Source organism: Lontra canadensis, unplaced genomic scaffold (assembly GCF_010015895.1).
Source record: "Lontra canadensis isolate GAN:19392208 unplaced genomic scaffold, GSC_riverotter_1.0 scaffold44, whole genome shotgun sequence".
NCBI classification, from domain to species: Eukaryota; Metazoa; Chordata; class Mammalia; order Carnivora; family Mustelidae; genus Lontra; species Lontra canadensis.
In genome coordinates this window covers 716,792-738,331 of record NW_022631038.1, presented here as the reverse complement: position 1 = coordinate 738,331, position 21,540 = coordinate 716,792, and the positions used below count along the sequence as shown (strand labels likewise).

Below are 21,540 nucleotides of genomic sequence, written 5' to 3'. Positions count from 1 at the left end.
GCGCTCTCTCCGAAGCCCGGAGGAGCCCCGAGGAGAGCCCCGGGTCACAGGGGCTTGGTCACGCCTCTGAAGTCAGGGTCAGGATTAAACCGCGTTTCCACCCAGCAGCAACCGTGCAGGCACTTACTTCCAAAAAGGCCATTTAGAAAAGCAGGGAAATGTGTCGTCGTTGGACGTAAGTGCACGCGGAATGTGTGTGAGGCTGTGCGAAGGCGCGTCTTCCAGTTTGAGGACCTGCAGCTTTGCTGAGTGACGGGATGGCATCTCCGTGTGGCACCCCGCGTGGACAGGTCCCCCCTGAGGCGCACGCCGCCCAGGACCTTGTCTGCCCCGTCGCTGGCAGTGTTCCCCGGCGGCCTCGGCCCATGGGGCCCCTCCCCGGCTCCCATCCCCAAGGAGACACGGGCGCGTGCAAGCGGGAGACCAACACACGGATGTTCACGGCATCGTCTCAGACAACGCGACCCGACAGAACGTAACATCAGAAACGCGATTATCAGTCCAACACGTCAGTCGCAGAATGGTCCGTGACGACGTCACAGTTTGATGTGGAGCCAAAATGTCTGGGGCTGTCCTGCCTCGGAGGCCTGTGCTGCCTTCCTGGCCCCCATTCGGGCTGCGCAGCGCGCTTGTCTGTGAGCAGGCGCCGTCGGCCGTCCTGTGTGCACCAGACGGCCACTGAAGTCTGCACGTAACACGCCCGTGTGACGCCTGCTCTCACGTCATTTCACGAACAGGAGGTGTAAATCGCTGAGCGCACAGTGCCCGTGAGGACAGGTCTGTCTCCTGTCCCCGTGTCTCTTGGTGTGCGATGCCAGTGAGGGAGGGAGGACTTGTGACGTTGTTTCTCCAGAGAATGCCGCCTTTGCATTTTGCCTTTAAGTGGTGATGGGATCATCCTCCTCTAGCTCCCCCGCGTTTCTCTGAATTCTGGGTTCCATCCGGGATGGGGGCGAGTGGGTTTGCCCAGAGTCATAAAGTAAAGCCCATTTTCTCCATGTCTCACTCTGCTGTTTTGACAAAGCAAAAATAATCTGGGTTTCTGAGATTTAAAAAGAATTACAGAAAATTAATATAAAATATGTGAGTGAGAGAAAATCTTACGCATTTCATTTTCCAAAAGGCCTTTTTGTGCCAGAGGTCATTGGAGAGACCTCCTGTCACCACTTCCTAGTGTTGGAGCCACGTGGAGTCTTAAATGTTTTTAGTATTTTTAAAAATTTTTGGCCTAGAACTTTTTCAGAACCTTTCTCAGTAAAATCACAAGGTGAACGCCGCTTCCCGAGCATGCCCGGTGCACCCCGCACCATGACAGGCCTGTGTGTCCTCGGCCTGGGGCTGTGCGGCGGTGGGCACCGTGTCTGAGGGTCGGCTGCTGCCTCCCAAGGAGTGCTCCGGAGGGAGTGTTGCCGGGGCAGCTTGTAAAGGCCACACCGGCCGAGTCGCAAGTGAAGGACATCGAGGACGAGTTGCGTAGTTGTCACGTCACTGCAAGCACACAGGAGGACTCAGTGCTGTCCTGCCAACGACTGTCTGAGAACCAGCTTCTCGCACACTCAGATGGAGCCAGCATGCCCGGGCTGAGCCCCCACCTCTGAGCAGCTGTGTGGCCTCGAGCAAATCCCCGAGCCCCCGAGTGGCCACGGGTGGTCCCGGGAGGCCTGCGTGGCCAGTGCTGCACAGTAGGCCGTGATGGCCACGCTCGCGCTCACCTGCCCTCCGCCGGGAGAGGCCCGGTGCAGCCGCGGATCCGGGGCCCACTGGGAAGCGTCGTCTCCTAGGAACTGCCCTAACTGTGCTCTCGCTTTTATTCCTTATTTTTGTCACGTGAAGAATCCGGTCCTCTGCTGTCCCCCAGGGTGCCCCTCCACGGTTGGTCAGGGTTCAGCAGTCTCCATGGTGGGCTCCGCGTCGCAGAGGGTATGCCTGCGGGTGGGGTGGAGGGTAGAGAATTTGGGGCGGGAGACCGTCAGCAGACGCCACCTGCTGCAGCGGTTACGAACAAGCCGTCGGGTGGGGAGCCTTCCACGGAGGGCAGAACCGTGAGGCGGCCCTTGGTGGGATGGTAACCGGGCTGTGCCCCACCAGTGCGCTCTCTGGCAGGAAGCGTCCATCACGCTGCCTCGCGCTTGCCCAGCAGAAGAGAAGATGAGGTGTGCGTGCCGGCGTAGAGTTTCCTTCTCGTGCACAAGAGAGCAGTGTGGTGTGATCAGGTTTGTTGGGTGCAGGTTTCCGGGAAGATCCGAAATTAATGACGTCACAGTAGGGACACGTGTGTGGCCAGCGGTGCGTGAGACGTGAGTCGTTCCCCTGACAAGAGCAGACATCTGTTGGCTGCGGGGCCCAGAGCGGCGGACGCTGACCAGGACCGTGGGTGCGCCGCGCCGGTGTGCGGGGACAGGCCGTCTGTCCCAGGTCAGCGGGGGAGCCTGCTGCTCGCACGGGCCGCCCGTGACGACGACATGCTTGGAGAGCCGGGCTGCGGAGAACTCGTGAATTTTAAGACTGAACTCCGCAGCCTGTAACAGGAGCCACGCGTTCCTTTGTCGGGGACGTTTGTGTTCTCGCAGAACAAAGTGTGCCGGACCACACCAAGCATCAGGGTGTTGAGGACGCGCACTGTGACTGTCGTGCCCTTTCCTGGGCTCTGCCCGGCCGTTTGCTCCTGGGTTGCGACGGCCTCTGAGGCCTCCCCCTCTGCACCAGGACGTGCTGTGTCCGCGGCGGCGCATCTCTCCCGGGTGAGCTGTGGCGGGCTCTGGGGTCTTGTGCGTGGGGTGGACGCAGCTGCTCCTGCCTGAGCACAGCAGCCGGGCCTCGGGTGCAGCCACCCTTGACCGGGGCATGGGCTTGGTGTGTGCTGGGCCGTTCACACCACAGAGACTCTGGACACAGGCAGTGGCTGAACCGACGCCCGTCGTACGGGAATCGCCGCCTTCTGAGAAAGCCTCGTTTACAGCGCGTGGAGCGCAGGGCTCCAGACTGAGCGGCGGCCGCACTCGGAAGACTCCTCGCGCACTCCACAGCTGTGTTTCCGTTCCTCATTGCTTCCCTGTACAGCCCGTGGCTTTGTGTTCAGGGCACCGTCGATCCCACGTGACCCTCACCTGGACCCCGCACGGGAGTCTGCGGTCGGCCGCAAGCAGAGTTCCCTTCGCGTCCCGGTGGCCTCCGCGCCCAGGCTCCTACAGCGCCGGGGTCGCTGTCTGGCCGCCTGCCGGGAATGGTGCATCGGAAAGCGTGGCCGCTGCGTCTCCAGCGCCATTGCCTCTGCCTGCTTGTGGCTCTTCCGTTGCCGCCCTAAGAGGGGTGCCTGCGGGATTTTCTAGTCAGAGACGATCTCCTCTCTGCCTGCTTTGCTCACTGCTCCGGAGCACGCGGCTTTGTTAAGGAGCCGTGGCATTTTCTTTCTGCGGGAATCAAACACGCCTCTTGTCCAAAGACCTTTCCTGTCTGTCCCTGGTGCGCTCGTAGTGGCCAGGTTGCTGGGAAGACGTCTGGTGGCGTCTGCCTGCCTGCGTTAGCCCATCCCCTTCACGAAGCTTCCGACTTGGGGCATACTAACGGTTGTTGCATTAAGATGACAAAAATTGTACAACCTGTCAACTGCTTGAAATCATGAAAATTGTTTAAGGTTTGAAAAATAATTTTGCATTACTGACTCTTTCAGTAACTGGTTTAACCTTCGACGTCCCTGCTGTACAAGCGGCATGGAGAGTCTCAGACTGGCCCTGACTTTCCTGCTCAGCGTTCTGCAGGGTCTGCTGAAATACGAACATCGTTAAAACGTAGAAGATGCTCCCAGGACTCATCCCAGTGTGTTAAGATGTGATACGCGCCCCTGCGTAAAGGCGTGTCCCCACAGATGCTTCAGTATCTTTAATCTGGCCAGACGCAAGTGCACAAGAAGAGAGCCAGAAGTTTCACTGTTTATTTGATGAAGTGGTTGTCGTTTGTTGGAACGTGGCTGTTACAACCTCCATGAAACATGATGTTCAGCAACTAGGACGATGGTACCAGGCACAGCGCTTGACGCGGACAGCAGGCCGCCACAGCAGGGGCCAGCGTTGGCACAGCCGCCGCAGCGCCGTCAGTGCGGTGGGAGCTCCCTCCCAAAGCCACCTGGTGCACAGCAGTGGTCCCCTTGCTTCCCTGCCCTTGCTCGGCCCTGGTCAACCTCGTGCCTCAGTAGGTCCGCCTGTGCTAACTTCTCCCATGAGGGGAAGCACACGCCGTGTGGCCGTCTGTGTCTGGCTTCGTTCACTCAGTGGACACTTTCCGGGTTCGCCCACATCGTCGCAGGTCTCAGTACCTCACTGCCTTCTATCGTGGGTGATACTCCCGCGTGTGAATAGACCACATTTCATTTATCCGTCTCTCCGTTGAAGGACATTAACGTGGTTTCTGCCTTTTCTCTGAGGATCGGTGCTGCTGTGAGCAAGGTTTTAGCCAGGGCGGGTAGGCAAGAAGAGGCGTCCACACTAAAGGGGCGTGACTCTAGTCGTGTGCGACACGGTCTTTATACGGAACATCCTAAGGAGTCCTCTAGAAATCGGTTAGAATCAGTAACTGAATTTAGAAAGGTTTAAGATGCAAGATGAGTGTACCCAAATGCGTTGTATTTCCTAACACTAGCAGCAGACTATCCGAAAATAGGATTGTAAATTCTATTAATCCATCAGTATTAATAATGTTAAGATGGCCATAAGACTCTACACAGTCCCTCTCCACACCCCAGCAGCCTTCTACGCTGATCCTAAAATTCCTGTGGAAATGTAGAAGGGCCCCAGAGTGGTGTAAATAATCTTGGGCAAGGACCAAATGGGAGGACCGCGCAGTTCCTCATCCCAGAACCTGCTGCTAGGCCGCAGGAATCCAGACGGGACGGTGCTGGTGTGAGGACCTCAAGCTCCAGAGTGTGGCCTTCAGAGTCCAGACGTCAGTCCGTATCTGTATCCCTCAGACAAGGCACCCAACAAGGGCGCCAAGACGGTGTGCTGGGAGGACCTAAAGCCGAGCACGGCCGACTGGTTTCCTGCAAGGGGTCACTGTGCTCACTGGGGGAGGACCAGCCTCTTCAACGGACGCAGCGAGAGCAGGACGTCCACGTGCACAAGAGCGAAGGGGGACGCTGCCTCACGCCACCAAGGAAACTGGCTCCAGATGGGTCACAGACCTAAGTGGAAGACCTAAAATGATCATTTTTTTAAACTGCTGAGTTTTCAGAAGCCCCTCTAAGTGTGTTTTCTGTTTCATTCTCTTTGGCTCCATTAAGCACCAGAATGAAGAACTTTGAGGTATCTACCTCAGTATAAAGCTTTATAAACAAATCCCAAGAATAAAAAGTAAATAAATGTGAGCATAACCGGAAGGAGTAGCTACGGTTTGGATTTAAGTTACTTTCAATTATTTTCAACCAAATTGTTAAATGGGGCCGCACATTCACCGTGTGAGCGCGGGCCTGCATGTGTCTGCGGCAGCTCTGTGGCAGCCCTGTGGCCTCCGTGGGTTCCGAGGGCTCCACTGTGGCGAGTTCTCCGACGGCAGCAGGAAGCAAACGGAGCGGCGGAGGTGGAGTTTTCATCTCAGAACCGCAGATGCCGCCACCAGGCCGACGGAGGACAAGGAGCTGAAGCCGCGCATCAGAGCAGCCATCAGCCCGCAGCCCCGGATTCACTGTCTGGAGGCTGTGGACGGAGCAGCGGTCCCGACGTGCCTTTGCTTTTGGAAATACTTGCCGTCCTCATGAGTACTGCGTTTGGGAGTCCGGGAGCAGCACGCACTGAGGTGAGCCCTTCCCCGTGGGCCTGACGCCGCCCTCCGGCCGTGCTGGGTCCGTGGGCGTGGGCCCTGACCGCCAGCACGGGAAGAGGCGGCCCTGCCAGGGCACGGAGTGTCTGCAGAGCCCAGAGGCACGCGGGCAGCCCCATCCAGCGGCTGAATCAGGTGCCGAGGCGTATTTTGATAAAACGACACCGTCACTCGGTGCTGTACTTGATGCCGTGTGGGAGCCCGCGAGCCTTCCAGAGTCACCTCCAGTCTCACAGGTGGGCAGCAGAGGTCGATGGCCTGACGGGGTCCACGTGTGCGTGAAGCACAGAGGCGTGCCCGGCGCACGCGCCCATTCGTCTGTCTTCGGGAAGGCGACCCAGCAGGCTCCCTCGGGGCTCGCTGGTCCGCTGCGTGCGACACTGCTGCAGCGAGGGCACGTGGTCTCTGCGTCATAGTTTGCTCTGACGTCCCTTTAGAGTCCTCCGTCGCGCCGACTGGGTGGCTTCGTGACAAACACGCATTCGCCCCCGTCCGCGTGCTGTCTGGGTTTCATGAGTGCGGCGCACCCTCGCCGTCACCCGGACAGGCTGGCCGTGGCTCGGGCCGGCTTTCCCGCACGTTGCGTCACGTGGACTTGCTTGTGGGACAGCGGAGTCGTGTTGCCTTCTTCGGAACAGCAGCCATGGCGTCTTTCCTCTCTCCGTGACGAGTGGGAAGTGGGAAAGCGGTGCAGACACCACGCGTGAAGGAAACGTAGTTCTCACACGCACGGCACAGGGGACGTGATCGCGGAAATGCGTTTGGAAGGCGCGAGGTCAAGCAGCCCTCAGTGAGCTCGGTCTGTGCGGGGTCTTGGCCCTGGTCCCGTCGACAGCGGGTTTACTTTCCCGTTAATGCTCCGAAGCTGATCCTTCCCTTCCCAGCCCTCCGCACATTGCTTGGAACCAGCGTTGCAGAGCTGGGGCGCTCTCCCCGGCTCTCCGGTCCAGGGATGAGGGGCTGTGACTTGGGCATTGGGATGTCTTTTTATAACTTTATTTTATTTTCTCAGTGTTCCAGAATTCATTGTTTTGGGTTTTGTTTTTTTTTTAAGGATTTTTATTTATTTATTTGACAGAGATCACAAGCAGGCAGAGAGGCAGGCAGAGAGAGAGGGGGAAGCAGGCTCCCCGCTGAGCAGAGAACCCGACGCGGGGCTCGATCCCAGGACCCGGGGATCATAACCCGAGCCGAAGGCAGAGGCTTTAACCCACCAAGCCACCCAGGCGCCCCCAGAATTCATTGTTTATGCCCCACACCCAGTGCTCCATGCAATCCGTGCCCTCCTTAATACCCAGCACCAGGCTCACCTATTCCCCCCTCCCTCCTCCCCTCCAGAACCCTCAGATTGTTTCTCAGAGTCCACAGTCTCTCATGGTTCATCTCCCCCTCTGATTTCCCCCAACTCCCTTCTCCTCTCCATCTCCCCAAGTCCTCCGTGTTATTCCTTATGCTCCACAAGTAGGTGAAACCATATGAGACTTGACTCTCTCTGCTTGACTTATTTCACTCAGCATAATCTCTCCCAGTCCCGTCCATGTTGATGCATAAGTTCGATATTCATCCTTTCTGATGGAGGCATCATACTCCATAGTGTATATGGACCACATCTTCCTTATCCATTCGTCCGTTGAAGGGCATCTTGGTTCTTTCCACAGTTTGGCGACCATGGCCATTGCCGCTATAAACATTGGGGTACAGATGGCCCTTCTTTTCACAACATCCGTATCTTTGGGGTAAATACCCAGTAGTGCAATGGCAGGGTGGTAGGGATGCTCTGTTCCTAGTTTCTTCAGGAAGCCCCACGCTGTTCTCCGGAGCGGTGGCACCAGCTGGCGCTCCCACCAGCAGTATAAGCAGCTCCTAAGGAAAGGGACTCTTGCTCCTCTCTGTGTCTCCGGCACTTGGTGCCCGATCGCGTGTTTTCTCTGCCACACCTGCACCAGCCGCATGGTTGCACGCACGTTCACAGACACATGCGGCATGGGGTTCCTCAGTGTGCAATGACAGGCCTTGAACCAGCCCCGTCGGCCTCAAAAACCCAACACGTAGTGATGTTTTTGAAGGAGCTTTTTGTCAACTGTGTGAATGAATTCCAAGTTTATCAGAAAGCCTGGGAATGTGAGAGTTGACAGTGTGGCTCAGGCCACATGGCCTCAGGAGCCGTGCTAGCTGATATGGCAGGAAGGCACCCGGCAAGGATGGTGAAGAGACGTCCTTCCCATCCTGTGGACTTGACGTTTCGTGTTGATGGCGGGAGTTGCTGACGGTGTTGGAGGGAGGGAGGAGAATGAAGGCTCCTTATTATGGGAAGGTGGCTCCAGTCAGAAGGTCAAAAGCCATTCTCAAGGCTTACAGGTCAGGACAAGCCGTGAGGTCCCCAGGGTCCACACGCAGCAGGAAAGCCCCGTGTCACACTTGTGCGGCTGGCTTGGGGACGTCTGAAGGTTGGTGGGAGACAGGAAGTGAAGAAAGGGTAGGGAGGATGATGGGGGGCAGCGTGTGGGGCAGCCCCTGTCACCCACCTCCGCCTGCACACCTGTGGACCCCCGTGCCAGCTTCGCGCGGGTGTTTCACAGCAGGAGGCGGCCATGCCCGTCAGGCAGTCGGGTGGCACTCCTGCAGGGGCAGGTGCTGCTGGTCAGGAGGCGTGCGGGCCCCGGGGCAGAAGGGGAGGCTGAGCCTGTGCGTCCATGGGGTAGAAAAACGCTCCCAGAGGAAGAATGGGCAGAGCTGGGCGCTACAAGCTCTGGGAATGGTGATGCCTTAGACCCTAGAAGGTCTGCGAAGCCAGAGAACCCTAACTATGGCCCCAGCACAGCAAGCCCACAGACCAGTGGGACAGAATCAAGAGCCCAGGAGAAAACCCCGCACATAAATGGGCAGCTAATGTAGGACAGGGGGCAAGAGTAGGCCGTCTCCTCAGTACTTGGTGCTGGGAGCACTGGACAGCTGCGTGCAGGGGAATGAATGGACCTTTGTCTCACACCACACACGATGAACAGGAACTGAAGACAGAAACCGTAGAAGTTCAAGATGAAAACTCTTTGACATTGGCCTTAGCAACATCTATTTCGATCTGTCTCCCCTGGGAGGGGCTGAAAACCTGAAGCAAACAGATGGGATTTCATCAGACCAGAAAGCCTCTGCGCCGCAGGGAACCCACCAACAAAATGGAGAAGCAGCCTATCGGACGGAAGAAGATACTTTCAAACCATCCGTCCTGTGAGGGGTTAACATCCAAACACGTGGGAAGAACTTAGACAACTTAGTACCGAACAATTAAAATGCCCCCAATTTAAAAATTGGCGGAGGATCTGAAAAGACATTTTTCCAAACAAGACCTGTTAGATCACCTACAAACGCATCGTTGATCGCGAGAGAAACGCAAATCGAACTGCGGTGGTGCGTCCCCTCACACTGGCCCCAGTGGCTCGTTCACCAGCACGGGAGCGGCAGGTGTTGGCGAGGGCGCAGAGAAAGGGGCAGCCGCGGGTGCCGCGGGTGGGAGCGCAGACGGGTGCAACCGCTGTGGGGAGCAGCGCGGAGGGTCCTCAAGACGCTAGAAGTGGGGTTGCCCTGTGACCCAGCACTTGCACTTCTGGGTGTTTATCCAAAGAAAATGAACACTCGGTCACAAAGGTACGCACCAGCCCTGCGTTCGCAGCAGCCTCGTCTACAGTAGCCAAGATGTGGAGGCGGCGCCAGCCAGCGTCCGGAGAGGAGTGCGTGCAGGAGAGCTGATAGGCACGTGCCACTCGGCCATCGAGACGGAATCTTGCTGTTTGTGACAAGGAAGGACCTGGAGGGCACAGTGCTCGGTGAAATGAGTCCGAGAACAAGTTGTGGAATCTAAATGACCACCAAACACGGGAGACACGGACGCAGAGAACGAGCGGGTGCTTGCCGGGGGGAGGGTCGGGGAAGGCGAGACGGAAGGGGATGCAGAGCTGCGAACCTCTGGTTATAAAGGGAGGGAGTCCTGGGATGCAAAGCCCAGGGTGGGGAGCGTGGCCGGTCATACTGCAGTGACGTGTGGGCGGCACAGGCAGGTGCTCGTCCCGGGGAGCACGCCGTAACCTACCAACAGCAGACCGCTGCTGCATGCACCCGAAACGGACAGTGCACGTCAGTCGTACTTGGTTTCCCAGAAGAGAAATGCGCGAGGTGTCCATCCAGGCACGGCAGCCACGCTGTGTCGCGGCGGGTGCTCGCCCCAAGTGAGCTGGGCGCACGCCCCGTGCTGTGCCCACCGTCCCGCAGTGTGGCTGGCGAGTGGGGCGGGGCCGATTTCTTGGTAGGAACTGTGCAGGTGTCGTATCTTATTTTTGACACACGTGTAAAATTGTTGGTACTAAAAAGGTTGAAAGAAGTATCGTTATTTGTCGTAGTTGTATTTATAAACTGTCTTTTGCCACGGCCTACCGTAAATTAGAAGCTGCAGGTTTGGTGTGCATCAGAGGGAAAAGTGTGTACAGGAAGTTCTTTAATTATGTGAATCTGAAAAGTAAAGTTTTTTTATCATAATAATATGTTAAATGATTTTTAGAACTGTTCATTTGGGCACACTTAACAGGTGAGCTTGGGGCTTGTTCTAACAGGAATCCGCGCACAGTATCTTCTGATAACAGAACTACCATGTTCATTTCAAATCTTTGATATAAGTAATTTCTAGATCTTTCTTCATTTGGAGGTTGAATTATTTTGTTTTCAAGATTTTATTTCTTATTTGACAGGCAGAGATCACAAGCAGGCAGAAAGGCAGGCAGAGAGAGAGGGAAGCAGGCTCCCTGCTGAGCAGAGAGCCCGATGCGGGGCTCGATCCCAGGACCCTGAGATCATGACCTGAGCCGAAGGCAGAGGCTTCACCCACTGAGCCACCCAGGCGCCCCGGTTGAATTATTTTTAATTACATTCTTTAATATGACCTAGTATTTTAATTAATTCTGCTTTACTTCACGAGGATGACATAACCAGAAAACCCTTTTAAATTGTACTTCTTACGTAATTTTGATTTCAGGAAACTTAGGTGCCATTTAATTGAGGTACTAAAAGGGCTAAATAGAATTCTGCAAAAAATAAAATTTATAAAACTGAGAAGCATCCCTGAGAAGAGCTGCTCTCTGGGGCTCCGGAGACCCGGGTGTACGGACCGTGTCGTTCTCGTAAGACGGTTTGTCTCCGGAGCCACTTAGGGAAGGCGGGTCTGCTGTCCATCGGAGTGGCCTCAGCGTCGTGGCGGGGCTCCGAGGCCGATGTGCCGTTGCGTTCTGGGCACTACCGTGTGTGGAGTCACCGTGGACGTGACGATGCTTCGCACAAGGTCTCCTCGCCGCGCGCCGAAGACGACAAGCTCGTCGATGCTCACGGCTGTCTTGTGGCCGGGCGGACGGCCCAGCTTCCACGGGCCGCGGAAATGCCAGCTCCTGCGCACGTTGGGGCTGGGTCGGTCCGGGTGGCCCTTCTGCGCGCTGTGAGGGAAGCTTGGCAGAGCCCAGGGTCACCCCCCGCGCGCACGTTTCGTTCCTGCCCCCGACCCGCAGACGCGCAGGTGGCTTTACTCCTCTCGGACGCGGTAAACAAAGTTCCTCCTGTGGTGTTACGTCAAGTGACACTCGTCACAGTGTTCAGGGCTTTCAGGATCATGAAGGTGTGTGACGTGGTGAGTCTTTGTGTCACTTTTAATGATAATTCACCAGTTTTGAAATAATGTTAGCCTCTCCCTGCCTTTCACGGTGCTACTTCACTGTGTTTGGCCGCCGCAGGACCCCTCATAACGGTGACCTGTGTGTGCTCCTCCCCGTACCGCCTTCCTCACACGCAGGCGTGCAGGCCTTCCCCGTGCTCACGCGCCTGTGTGCCTGGCCCCCGCGGCCTGGCCGTCCCCTGGAGGGAGCCCCCCGCCAGGCACAGGCAGCTCCCCGGTGGGAGCCCAGGGCACAAGGAAGTGCCCTCCTGCTCACTGACCTTCCCGTGGCTCCACATGATGCACACGGAGGCTAAGGGTTCGATGCTTCCATTTCTGTCCAATGAAAGTAATTTTTCAAAATTGGGTTTTTTAAAAAACTGGTAGGCACACTAATTTGGGACTGATTGATGTCTTTCTCAGGCAGTGTCCTAGACTGTAATGACAAAGACAGTGACTCTGTTTCCCAGTTTCACGCCCGTCTCAGAACAGGCACAAGCGATACTCGCAGCAAACAGCGCGTCTGTACTGAGAGGCAGAGCCGCCCTTCCCTCAGGAAGCCAGACCCCTCCACGTGATCGCCCGCTTTTCCGGAGGGATCTGGGCGGGACACGTGTCCTCCATGGGGAAGGACATTGCTAGCGGCTGGAAGTACAGAGCAGAGGGTTCCCGTTCCCGGGGGGCGCTCAGGTCTGAGAGCGTCGGCCCGTGAATGTCCATTACAGGCCGGGGGTCCTGGTCCCGCAGATGACCTGACCTTCCTCTGTGGCCTGGTGTTTGTCGCAGGAACCCTCACCCAGAACGAGATGGTGTTTAAGCGGCTGCACTTGGGGACCGTGTCCTACGGAGCAGACACGATGGACGAGATCCAGACCCACCTCAGGAACCCATACTCACAGGTGAGCCCGCTGGCGCCGGGGGCCGCCTGCAGGAGTGCCAGGCTCGGCGAGCCGGCCTGAGTCTGTCGCATCTGCTGATCCGGAAATCGGCCAACGTCTTTGTCCTAAAACACTCAGTTCTCATTTATAAATCAGGAGACAGTTTTTGGACCAATCTTAAGTAAGCATTTCTGTTCTGTAAAATAATAGAAAAAGTATAATGACCTTAAACCATTTATTCATATTAAATAATTTTCTTAGTGAAATAGTGGGAAAAAAAATCACTCGGTATAGGAAGTATTTTTAAGGCTGTTAAGTAGAATACTGCATCACAGGTGTTTCTTACCAGGCCCTCTGTGTTCTTCATAATTAGTAAGACTTTCTCATATTTTTTTGCCTCTTCGATAAAGGGAAGTAGACACACAGTGTCATGAGCCGTAGTGTCCCTGTCATTCTGCCTCAGCAGCTGTCTGTGCACAGCGGCCATCATGCCCCCGTAGCCCTTCTGCTTCTCCTTTATCATCGTGAAGTGAAACTCCGACGTCCAGTGTTTGATCTGCAAGTACGTCGGCCACTCTCTGAGGTGCAAGAGAGATACGGCCTCGTAGCCACAGTGTTTGCTAGAGGCTTTGTAGGCCGTGTGCTCTGCAAGTGCATCTGTGGCCCGGGACAGTCCTGACCTGGGGCCCAAGGGCCGTGTGTGTCCACGGTGACGGTACGTGGGGCCGGCAGATGCAGGCCACTCGGCAGAGTTCATCTGAGGCCACGCGGGTCCCGTAGCCTGTTCCCAGGGAGCGTCTGCATTGCACTCATGTGAATTCACTGATTACGTAACCAAACCTCACAACCCCAGGGCCTCTGAGATGCTCACGCTCAAGGCTGTGGTTTGAATCCTGGGCCAGGTTCCACTTTCCTAGGCAGCTTCTCTGCCTCTCTGCTGGCCTCTTGTGGGGTTTGGTCACCCCAGTCGTAACAGGCTAGTGTAGCTCAGGCACAGACACACAGCTTGACCGCCCCCTGGGGACAGGGGCTTGCTGTGCCTGGACCACGGCTGCCTGAGGCTCCATGGGCCATCTGGCAGCGGTGCCCACAGAGGCCCTGTTACGCACGTCGTCCTTCTGGCTTGACTTTCACAGCCGGGGCTGAGCCACACAGGCCCCGAGCGGTTTCTGCTCTGACCCAATTCAGTGTAGTTTGCCTCGCGTCCGGCTTGTGTGGACCTTCTCTTCTGGGGCGTTTCCCAGAACGGCGTATACTTTACTTTCCAAGACGCTGTCACACGAAAGGTATCTAACGGGTGCACGTTCATCGTATGTGCACACGCACACAGGCACACGTATGTGCACACGCACCCTTAAAACCAAGCCCTTTCTTAAGTGGGAGTTGCTCGGTTCCATACAGGGTACTCCGTAATCTAGAACATTTGTCAACAGAAGGAAACTCTAAGAAGGAGAAGGAATAAGACTTTCCTTCTGGTAATCTAGATCAAGGTCGAAACAGTGCCAGGTAAAATCTGTTTAAAGAAATAAATTTACATTATCCATGAATATTTTAATAGTTCCCAATAAGCTATTTTACTAGAAAAATTAAAAGCAGAAAGGATGAGTCACTGTATAAAAACAGCAAATAGTTGATACTTGTTTCCGTGGAGGAGAATTTTAAAAATCTTTTTTCTTAACTACTTGTTGGCTGGTTAGATAGTACTTTTGGGAAGATTGATTTCACTCCTGGGATTCTGTCTTTTTATTAAGATGATAATCGTCTACCAGGTCCTCTGCAGTGTAACACAGATCTCCCAAATCTGGTGATATGTCCACACTGGAGGCATTTGGGGACGGAGGGCGTGTCTGGAACGGCATGTGTGTGGAATTAAGTCACACAGCCGCCAGTAACCCTGACCGGAGCCCTCTGCGGCACCAGCTACGCCGCGCGCCGCCGTGAGGGGAGACGAGCATGGGCGGCCGGGCTGGCTGGGGACCGCGGTGATGGGTCCGCCGTCAGAACCACCGTGAGACAGCGCTGTCATCCAGTCGCCGCCAGTCACGGCTCAGCAGCCCTGCATGCCCCGTCCAGAAGCGAGAGCCTTGCCTGCTCGGGAGCAAGAGAGCCGAGGAGTGTCTGGCCCTCTGCAGCGCGGGGGTGGCGGCCGGACAGATACGGGGTGCGCGGGACGTTGAGACCGGCTGTGGGGGCCGGCTCGCCCCAGCATGCGGCGCTCACGGTTCTGCCCAGAGCTGGGCTGTGACTCGGAGGCCGCCCCGGCGGGACTCCGTCGCTGCCTTAGCGGGACGCTCCAGGTGCGTCCGCTTGGGTGCAGCCCGGAGGCGGGGGGAGTGTGCGGCTCTGGTGCGTCCTTCTGGGGAGGACAGGCAGGGCTCTTTGAGGGCTCAGCAGGGGTAGAGGAAAGGGCTGCGACCGTCAGGACTGCAGCGGCCGGTCCGGGGAGGGGACGCCCGGGAGGCGTCCGTGCAGGCGGCGGGACAGCGCCAGCGCGACAAGGCCATGGGTGAGAGCAGCGGCTCCGGGAGAGCTGCCCGTCTCCTGCCTCACGGACGCGCTTGTAAAAATCACACGTGCTCGTAACCCCAGTGGCAGCCGTGTTGTCCCTTCTGTATGTTCCGTATTTCCTCAGACGCAGCCTCCGGCCGGCGGACACAGCAGCAGCGCGACACCACCCAGAAAAGCCCCACGTGCCGCTCCCAAAGTGAGGAAAAGCGTGGGCAGCAGAGTCCACGAAGCCGTGAAGGCCGTTGCCCTGTGCCACAACGTGACCCCCACGTACGAGCGTCGAGCCGGTGCGCCCGCCGAGGCCGCGGAGGCGGACCGGGACTTCAGCGACGGGAACCGCACCTACCAGGCTGCCAGCCCTGACGAGGTCAGTCGGGGCTTTCAGGGCATCTCAGAAACCAAACTCGACCGAAGCACGAGGTTCCCTTCTGGAGGGTGAGTGTGGGGGCGCGTTGTTACCGCTTCGGATGGCGCCCGAGCTCCAGCCCGGAAGGCCTCAGCGGCTCTCTGGGACCCGTGCATTTGGGCTGCTGTGTCCACACACCCCAGAAAGTCCGAGAGTGAGTTACTGGGAGACAGAGGAGAAAAACCAGAGCTTGAGCGATTTCGTAAACGGATTTGTGACCGAGTCAGATCGTAGTGAAGCTGCTGGAGCCGCGTTGTCCCCTCATCGTCCCGTCTTCTTGGCTCCACATGAATCGTGAGGTTTGCGTGTTAAATTTACGGGTTGGTTTGTTTGGGGTTTTTGCCAGAATTTGGCTACAGCATATTTATTTAAAAGAGAGTTGCGGGGCTCCGTGGGTTAAGCCTCTGCCTTCGGCTCAGGTCATGATCCCAGGGTCCTGGGATCGAGCCCCGCATCGGGCTCTCTGCTCAGCAGGGAGCCTGCTTCCCCCTCTCTCTCTGCCTCTCTGCCTGCTTGTATCTCTGTCAGTTAAATAAATAAGATCTTTAAAAAAGAGAGAGGAAATTGGGATATAAATCATTTCAAAAATCTACAGAAGACAGAAACAGTAAAATCTTAAATGTAGCAGATTAGTCATTTCTGACCTTACTTTTTTTACTTTTATTTATTTTTTTTATTTTTTTGAAGATTTTATTTATTTTCTCAGAGAGCACACAAGCAGGGGAAGCGGCAGAAAGAGAGGGAGAAGCAGGCTCTCCGCTGAGCAGGGACTCGATTCCAGGCCCTTGGGATCACGACCCGAGCTGAAGGCACATGTTTAACCGCCTGAGCCACCCAGGCCCCCCATTTTTTGATTTTTGATAAAAGCCATTGTTAATTTGTCCGGTTCCCGTTCAGGCAGTGTATTTTAAATACAGTTTTCTTGCACACTCTCTCGTAGTCAAGGTTACTGAGCTGATTCTGTAATCAGATCGACAGCCGTGGAAGCAACGGACGCAAACAAGCTTCTTTAACTCCTCGTGGAATTGGATCCCATAATAACCCCCAAAAGTACCCTCAGTCTGGATTTAAGGAAGAAAATCTGATGTAACGTTTTATTAAAGAGAGGAGCCCGGTGGTTCTCATAAACAGGACTACTTCAGAAGAGCAAGGTCGCTCCGCTCTCGTGACATCACGGCAAGGGACCCAGGTGCCACTTTCCCCTGGGATGTCCACGTCAGGGAGGCCCGAGGGCTGGGGCCTTGCGCCGCTGCTGGGAACCGCAGTGTGAAGCCAGGAGTGCTGAGGTGCTGGGGTGTCACGTGCGCCGCAGAGTCTGGGGCGCTGGCAGGAGCATCACTGTTGTGCTGGGTGATACTAAGTAAGAGCTCAGAAGATAAACCTGTGAGTTTCCAGTGTTAGGAGAGGCGTCCTGTGAGTAATAGCTCAGGCCGCAGGACCGGGAGGACTGCGTAGACGTGTATCATGGGGGTGGCTTGCCAGGGCTCGTGTCCCGCTTCCCTGCGGCCAGGCACACCTGTCCTCAGGACCTCCCAGCTCCTTGAAAGCTCCTTGGGACAATTATGACATGTTTTGTTCCCAGAGGCGCCCTCAGTCTGTGTCTGCGGTCTTCTGGGAGCCACGGGGCACGCTGGCACCCCTCATCCTGTCCGCACAGCAGGGAGACTGACAGTTCTATTTTCTTGTCTTTCTTGTGTATTTGCCATTTTCCCTACCTAATGCTTGGTTCCAGAAGCATCGATTGCTGGGCCTAGTGTGGGGCCAGCGCTTCTCCCTTCTGGAAATGCACCAAGTGGCACCCACAGCGGAGAACCACGGGGCACCTGCCAGCGTGTGCAGCGAACACTGCGGCAGAGCAGGGGGAGTGCGGGGGGGTGTGGTCCCTCCCCAGTGCCCCCACTGCAGGCCACACAGTGGAGACAGAGGTGTGTGACCCGCTTACCTTGTTTTGACTTCGTCATGACAAGGAACCAAAATGCAGCAACAGACTCACAGCATTTGACGAAGCTCTGTGGGCCCCACGTTATTTAAAAACCAAATTTATGTTTGAAGATGTGCACATGCACTTGTGTAGTCAGGAAATTATCTCACTGTAACCAGAACAGTCTACTTTAGAGAAATTAGGCCATGTCGTTACTCGTGTAAGAGCGTAGAGGTGGTAAAAAACACCCAAGAAGAGGAAAGTTCAGTTTTTCTTTAAATGTGGAAAGCTGAGACCAGTTGCGCTGGCTCCCGGCCTCCCCTCGACGCATGCTTACGTGGGGACCCTTCTGGTCTCTCTTGTCTTCCTGCAGCTGCCCCCCACGGGTGTGCAGGTCTCAGCCACGCTGCCCCTCCCCCTGCAGGTGTGCGGGCCCCTTCCACCACGGGTGTTCAGGTCTCAGCCAGTCCCCCGAGGCCCAGGCTGCAGGGAGGTGCGGGGACGGTGCTGCCAGGGGCAGAAAGGAGGGAGCTTCTCACGGTAATTACTTAGAAACCAGATTCCTGGGAATATCAGGCCTTGACCTTCCAGCAGGACGTAGAGCCCCGGAGTTCATAGCCAGGTGTTATCTCGTAGTAAAAGGTCTTTCTGGTGCCTGATGACTTTGTGGTGGTGAGCTCCCGTCGCGGGGTCACAACATCACCGGGCTCATCAGAGGGAGGAGGGCGCGGGGCACGTGCGGAGACCCAGCCCTGCCATCTCTCTCCAGCTCTCCTCGGCACGCTTGGTCTGGAGTCCACTGGCCGGCAGACGGGACGTTGTTAGCACCACGGGTACACGCTGGAGTTCGTGTTGACCTATAAATACGGAGACCTCTGTTGTGCCCAAACTCTGCGCGGCTTTTGGAAGTGTGTGTGTGGCACGTCTTTTTATCTAGTAATAGGAAATGTAGGTGAAACTGCTAAGAGGAAGAGCTAAGCCAGCTGATCTCTAAACTGCCGTCGTCGCGAGCCAGCGTGGGCCCTGGCCACAGCCCTCTGTGGACGTGGGCCACGTTCCATTTCACATGAAGAAGGGGTTGAACACATTCTCTGCATGATGTAACATTCTAGAAATTCTCCAAAATTGCATGTGACTGTACGTTGAAAACTATTTTCCAGTCTTAAAGATGGGAAACTGAGACCACAGATGTTTCTCAAGAAAAATCTTACTGGAAATTGTAAAAATACTATTTACATATTTACCTTATTACCTGTCGAAAGTAAGTACAAGTTTTATTGAAAATATGTGGGATTTTTCATCTTTAGGTATTTTTATAACTCATAACACTTTTTAAGTCTTAAATTAGGTATTCACAATAGAGCGGGATCTCATCGATTCCAAGATTACTGGACTCAGATAGAAACTGCCAGTCTTATCATTGAATTTTTTCCTTGTTTAAAATTTCTTTCTACTTTGGAGATTGGACAATGATTAAAAGTAGCAACACATTTAAATAACCTTAAAAAAAATCCCGAACATGTATTTTAAATCTGAAAACGAAGAAAATAGAGTTCGTCATAATTTTTTAAGAGCCCTGTCGATGCGATGTTTGCAGATCCCTCAGGCCCAAGGAAAATCATCTAAATGGTTCATTATTTAGCTTATTGAACTTTGCCGGTTAGGTTGACGGATGATGGCAGTGCTTCTCAGTCGCCAAAGCCCCATTTAAAAGCGTTTTTTATTGAACAAAGTGCTTAGAATATTGTACCCTGGAGCTTTATTCCGGGAAACGGCTCAGTTGATGTTTTCTGTTTGAGCTCAGCTTTGACCTCTCACAACACGGATGGTTAATAACTATCATTTCGGACGCATCCCTGGTTTTGTGCATTCTGCGTCCCCGCCTGCTCGTATTGTCCCGCGTGTTCATGGCTCTCGTGTCCTCTTCAGCTTTCGAGAGAGCGTGACTGCAGGAGAACCGTCTCGTCGGGTCCCTGCTAGCACAGTCACCGTTCTTCACCACGCAAGTGGCCTTTGTTTTCACTTTCCTGAAGACAGAAAGGGTCTCTTGCCTAACCTACAGACAAGCACAAACGGATGTTCACACGAATAAGGAAATTCTGGGGGAGTTGACGGTCAACCCTTAAAGGCTCTGCAAGGCCTGTGAGGTACGGTCGTTAAACTTGCCGGGACATGTCCTCGTGGGACGTCGGTGATCCTTTAAGGAGCAGCAAGTGGTGGTAACGTTCATGCGTCAGCAACTCATCTCGCATTCCCCACGTGGAGCCCGCTGACGCCCTGGCCCTGTTTCTTATGATGAATTCTCTCTGAGAGAGGAGAAACTCTCACTTGCCTGTCGCTTTGTCTCTTACAGCCGTAGCATAGCAAACTGCAGCTTAGTAAACGATAGCCGTTCCCTGGGTAGAATTGAGACCCGTCCCCCTTCAGTTGTGTGTGTCCCGTGTGAGCCCCGAATGTCGCTAGCCATCACAGTGGATGCCCGCTCCGGAGCCGGAGCCTCCGTGCTCGCCGTCGCCGACTCCAGTGACCAGGGCACGTGGTGACACAAGCCTGAAGACTCTGGCTTCTTTGGGCCCAGAAAGACTGATTGGCCAAGATGTTTGATGCCCGCTGCCCCCTGACAACCAGCTCTTCGTGACAGTACTCTTCCCGGCGGTGCGGCGGCCCATCTGTGTCCCATGTTACTGTCCGGCGCAGCCACCACTCCCCAGCTGGACACTTACTTGCACGAATGAGCTAACGTTGCCGCCAGACCACAGGTGAGCTTTTTAAGACGTGGAAGACTAGCACACGCTTAGTGGCCTTTGGCTTCTGGACTCACCGAAGCCAGCTCTCATGCACGTGGTGTGCACCAGTTGTGCGTCTGCGTGTGTGCGTGCCCAGCGCCGTGGGGCTAACTGGCGTTGCGTTGGCGCGTGAGGGGGCCGGCCCTTCCCAGAAGCAGTGCACCGCGCGCGCGGCTGGCCACGACTGCTGGTTGGCAGCTTTTCCGGGTGATCAGGCTGCGTTCGTGTTTGTAGCGCTGGCGGGTCAGAGCAGTGTGGGGATACCGCACGAAGTACGCTAAGCCCATGGTCAGGTTATGGTCGACCACGTGCGTGGGAAGAAAGGTGTCCCTGGCGTGTAGCTGGCGGGTGTGTGTATTTGATTGCTAATATGATGAAAGAAAGTTCTCCCAAGCTTTTCAGTAATAGCACAGAAGTTTCCGGATAATGAAATCGTAGAGAAAGACAAACGTTAAGATCTTTCCTCATATTTTCTGTCCTATGGAAGGACCCTGGGAACACCATCCTGCACCGGTTCCTTAGCAGGGAGAATTGTGAGCGCTTCAAAGACTGTGTGTCACTGAGTGGCTTGTGGATGAGACGTAGCCCAGCCTCCCTCCTAAATGTATTTTTATATTCACATTTTAATTAATTTTACCTCCGTGGTATTGTCAGTAGTTACAGTATTAGAAATTTCTAAAAGCTCGGTAGTCACAGAAGTCGTCCTTTGAAAGATATTAACCCTTTAAGTTCGGAGTTATCTTTACATTTCACAGGAAGATCTCGCAGGATTATGTCCTGTTAGAAGCAGCGGCTTCTGGAGGAACACGGCAGCACACAAGGAGGATTTGTTAAACCGCTTTCCCCACATTTCATCCCAGTACTGACAAAACCGTCAAAACAGATCAAGTCAAGCAGAGCACTGGAAACTTCCTTACTAAAGAGCCCATACCTGAGTGCCAGGACAGTTTCGTGTTCTGTGGGCCACGGATACAGGACCAGGGGTGCTGGATGGCGCGCGCCATCATGGACCGCATCCCCGGGAGCAAGAAGAGGTGCACCTCTGGCCTTCTCCCCGACCGAGAGGGCCTCGCTGATGGGGAAGGCAGGCAGCGGTGTGTTGCTGCTCCTGACATAAATTCTGAGCCAAAGACCTGACCATTTCTACCCAGCCCTCCACGGCTTTGTATGTGTGTCCTGTTAGTACAGAGAACAAAACTGAAGAGAAGCCCTGGTCAGGAAAGGTCAGAGATCCAAAGCAATGTCCTGCAAACACTGAACAACTGTGCTCACGCTCCAGCCTCCAGGCGCAGACGGCAGTGTGGCCGGGACGGCAGACAGCGCTGCATTTCCCTCGGAGGACGTACCCGGGGAACACTTAGGCCAGAGGCTGTGCCCACCAGTAAGAAGAGACAGAACATGTGACTCGTATCAACTAGAAATTCAGAAGGATAAAGTAAAGCCAGAGGAAAGTAGGAGAAAGAAAAGATAAGGAGAGCAAAAAGTAATGATTGAGAAGGCAATAAATTCAGAAATCATTAGCAAAAATAGTAACTAGTATAAAT

General features: G+C 55.0%; 1 protein-coding gene across 3 annotated transcripts in view; it reads left to right on the top strand.

Moving 5' to 3' along the window:
• Positions 1 to 21,540, top strand: part of ATP9B (ATPase phospholipid transporting 9B (putative)) — a 225,117-nt gene that overhangs the window by 166,124 nt on the left and 37,453 nt on the right. For all 3 annotated transcript variants that reach the window (XM_032872196.1, XM_032872197.1, XM_032872198.1), the window contains 2 exons: positions 12,284 to 12,396; positions 15,008 to 15,250. In XM_032872196.1, coding sequence (XP_032728087.1) covers positions 12,284 to 12,396; positions 15,008 to 15,250 — 356 coding nt within the window. The remainder of the gene's footprint in view (positions 1 to 12,283; positions 12,397 to 15,007; positions 15,251 to 21,540) is intronic.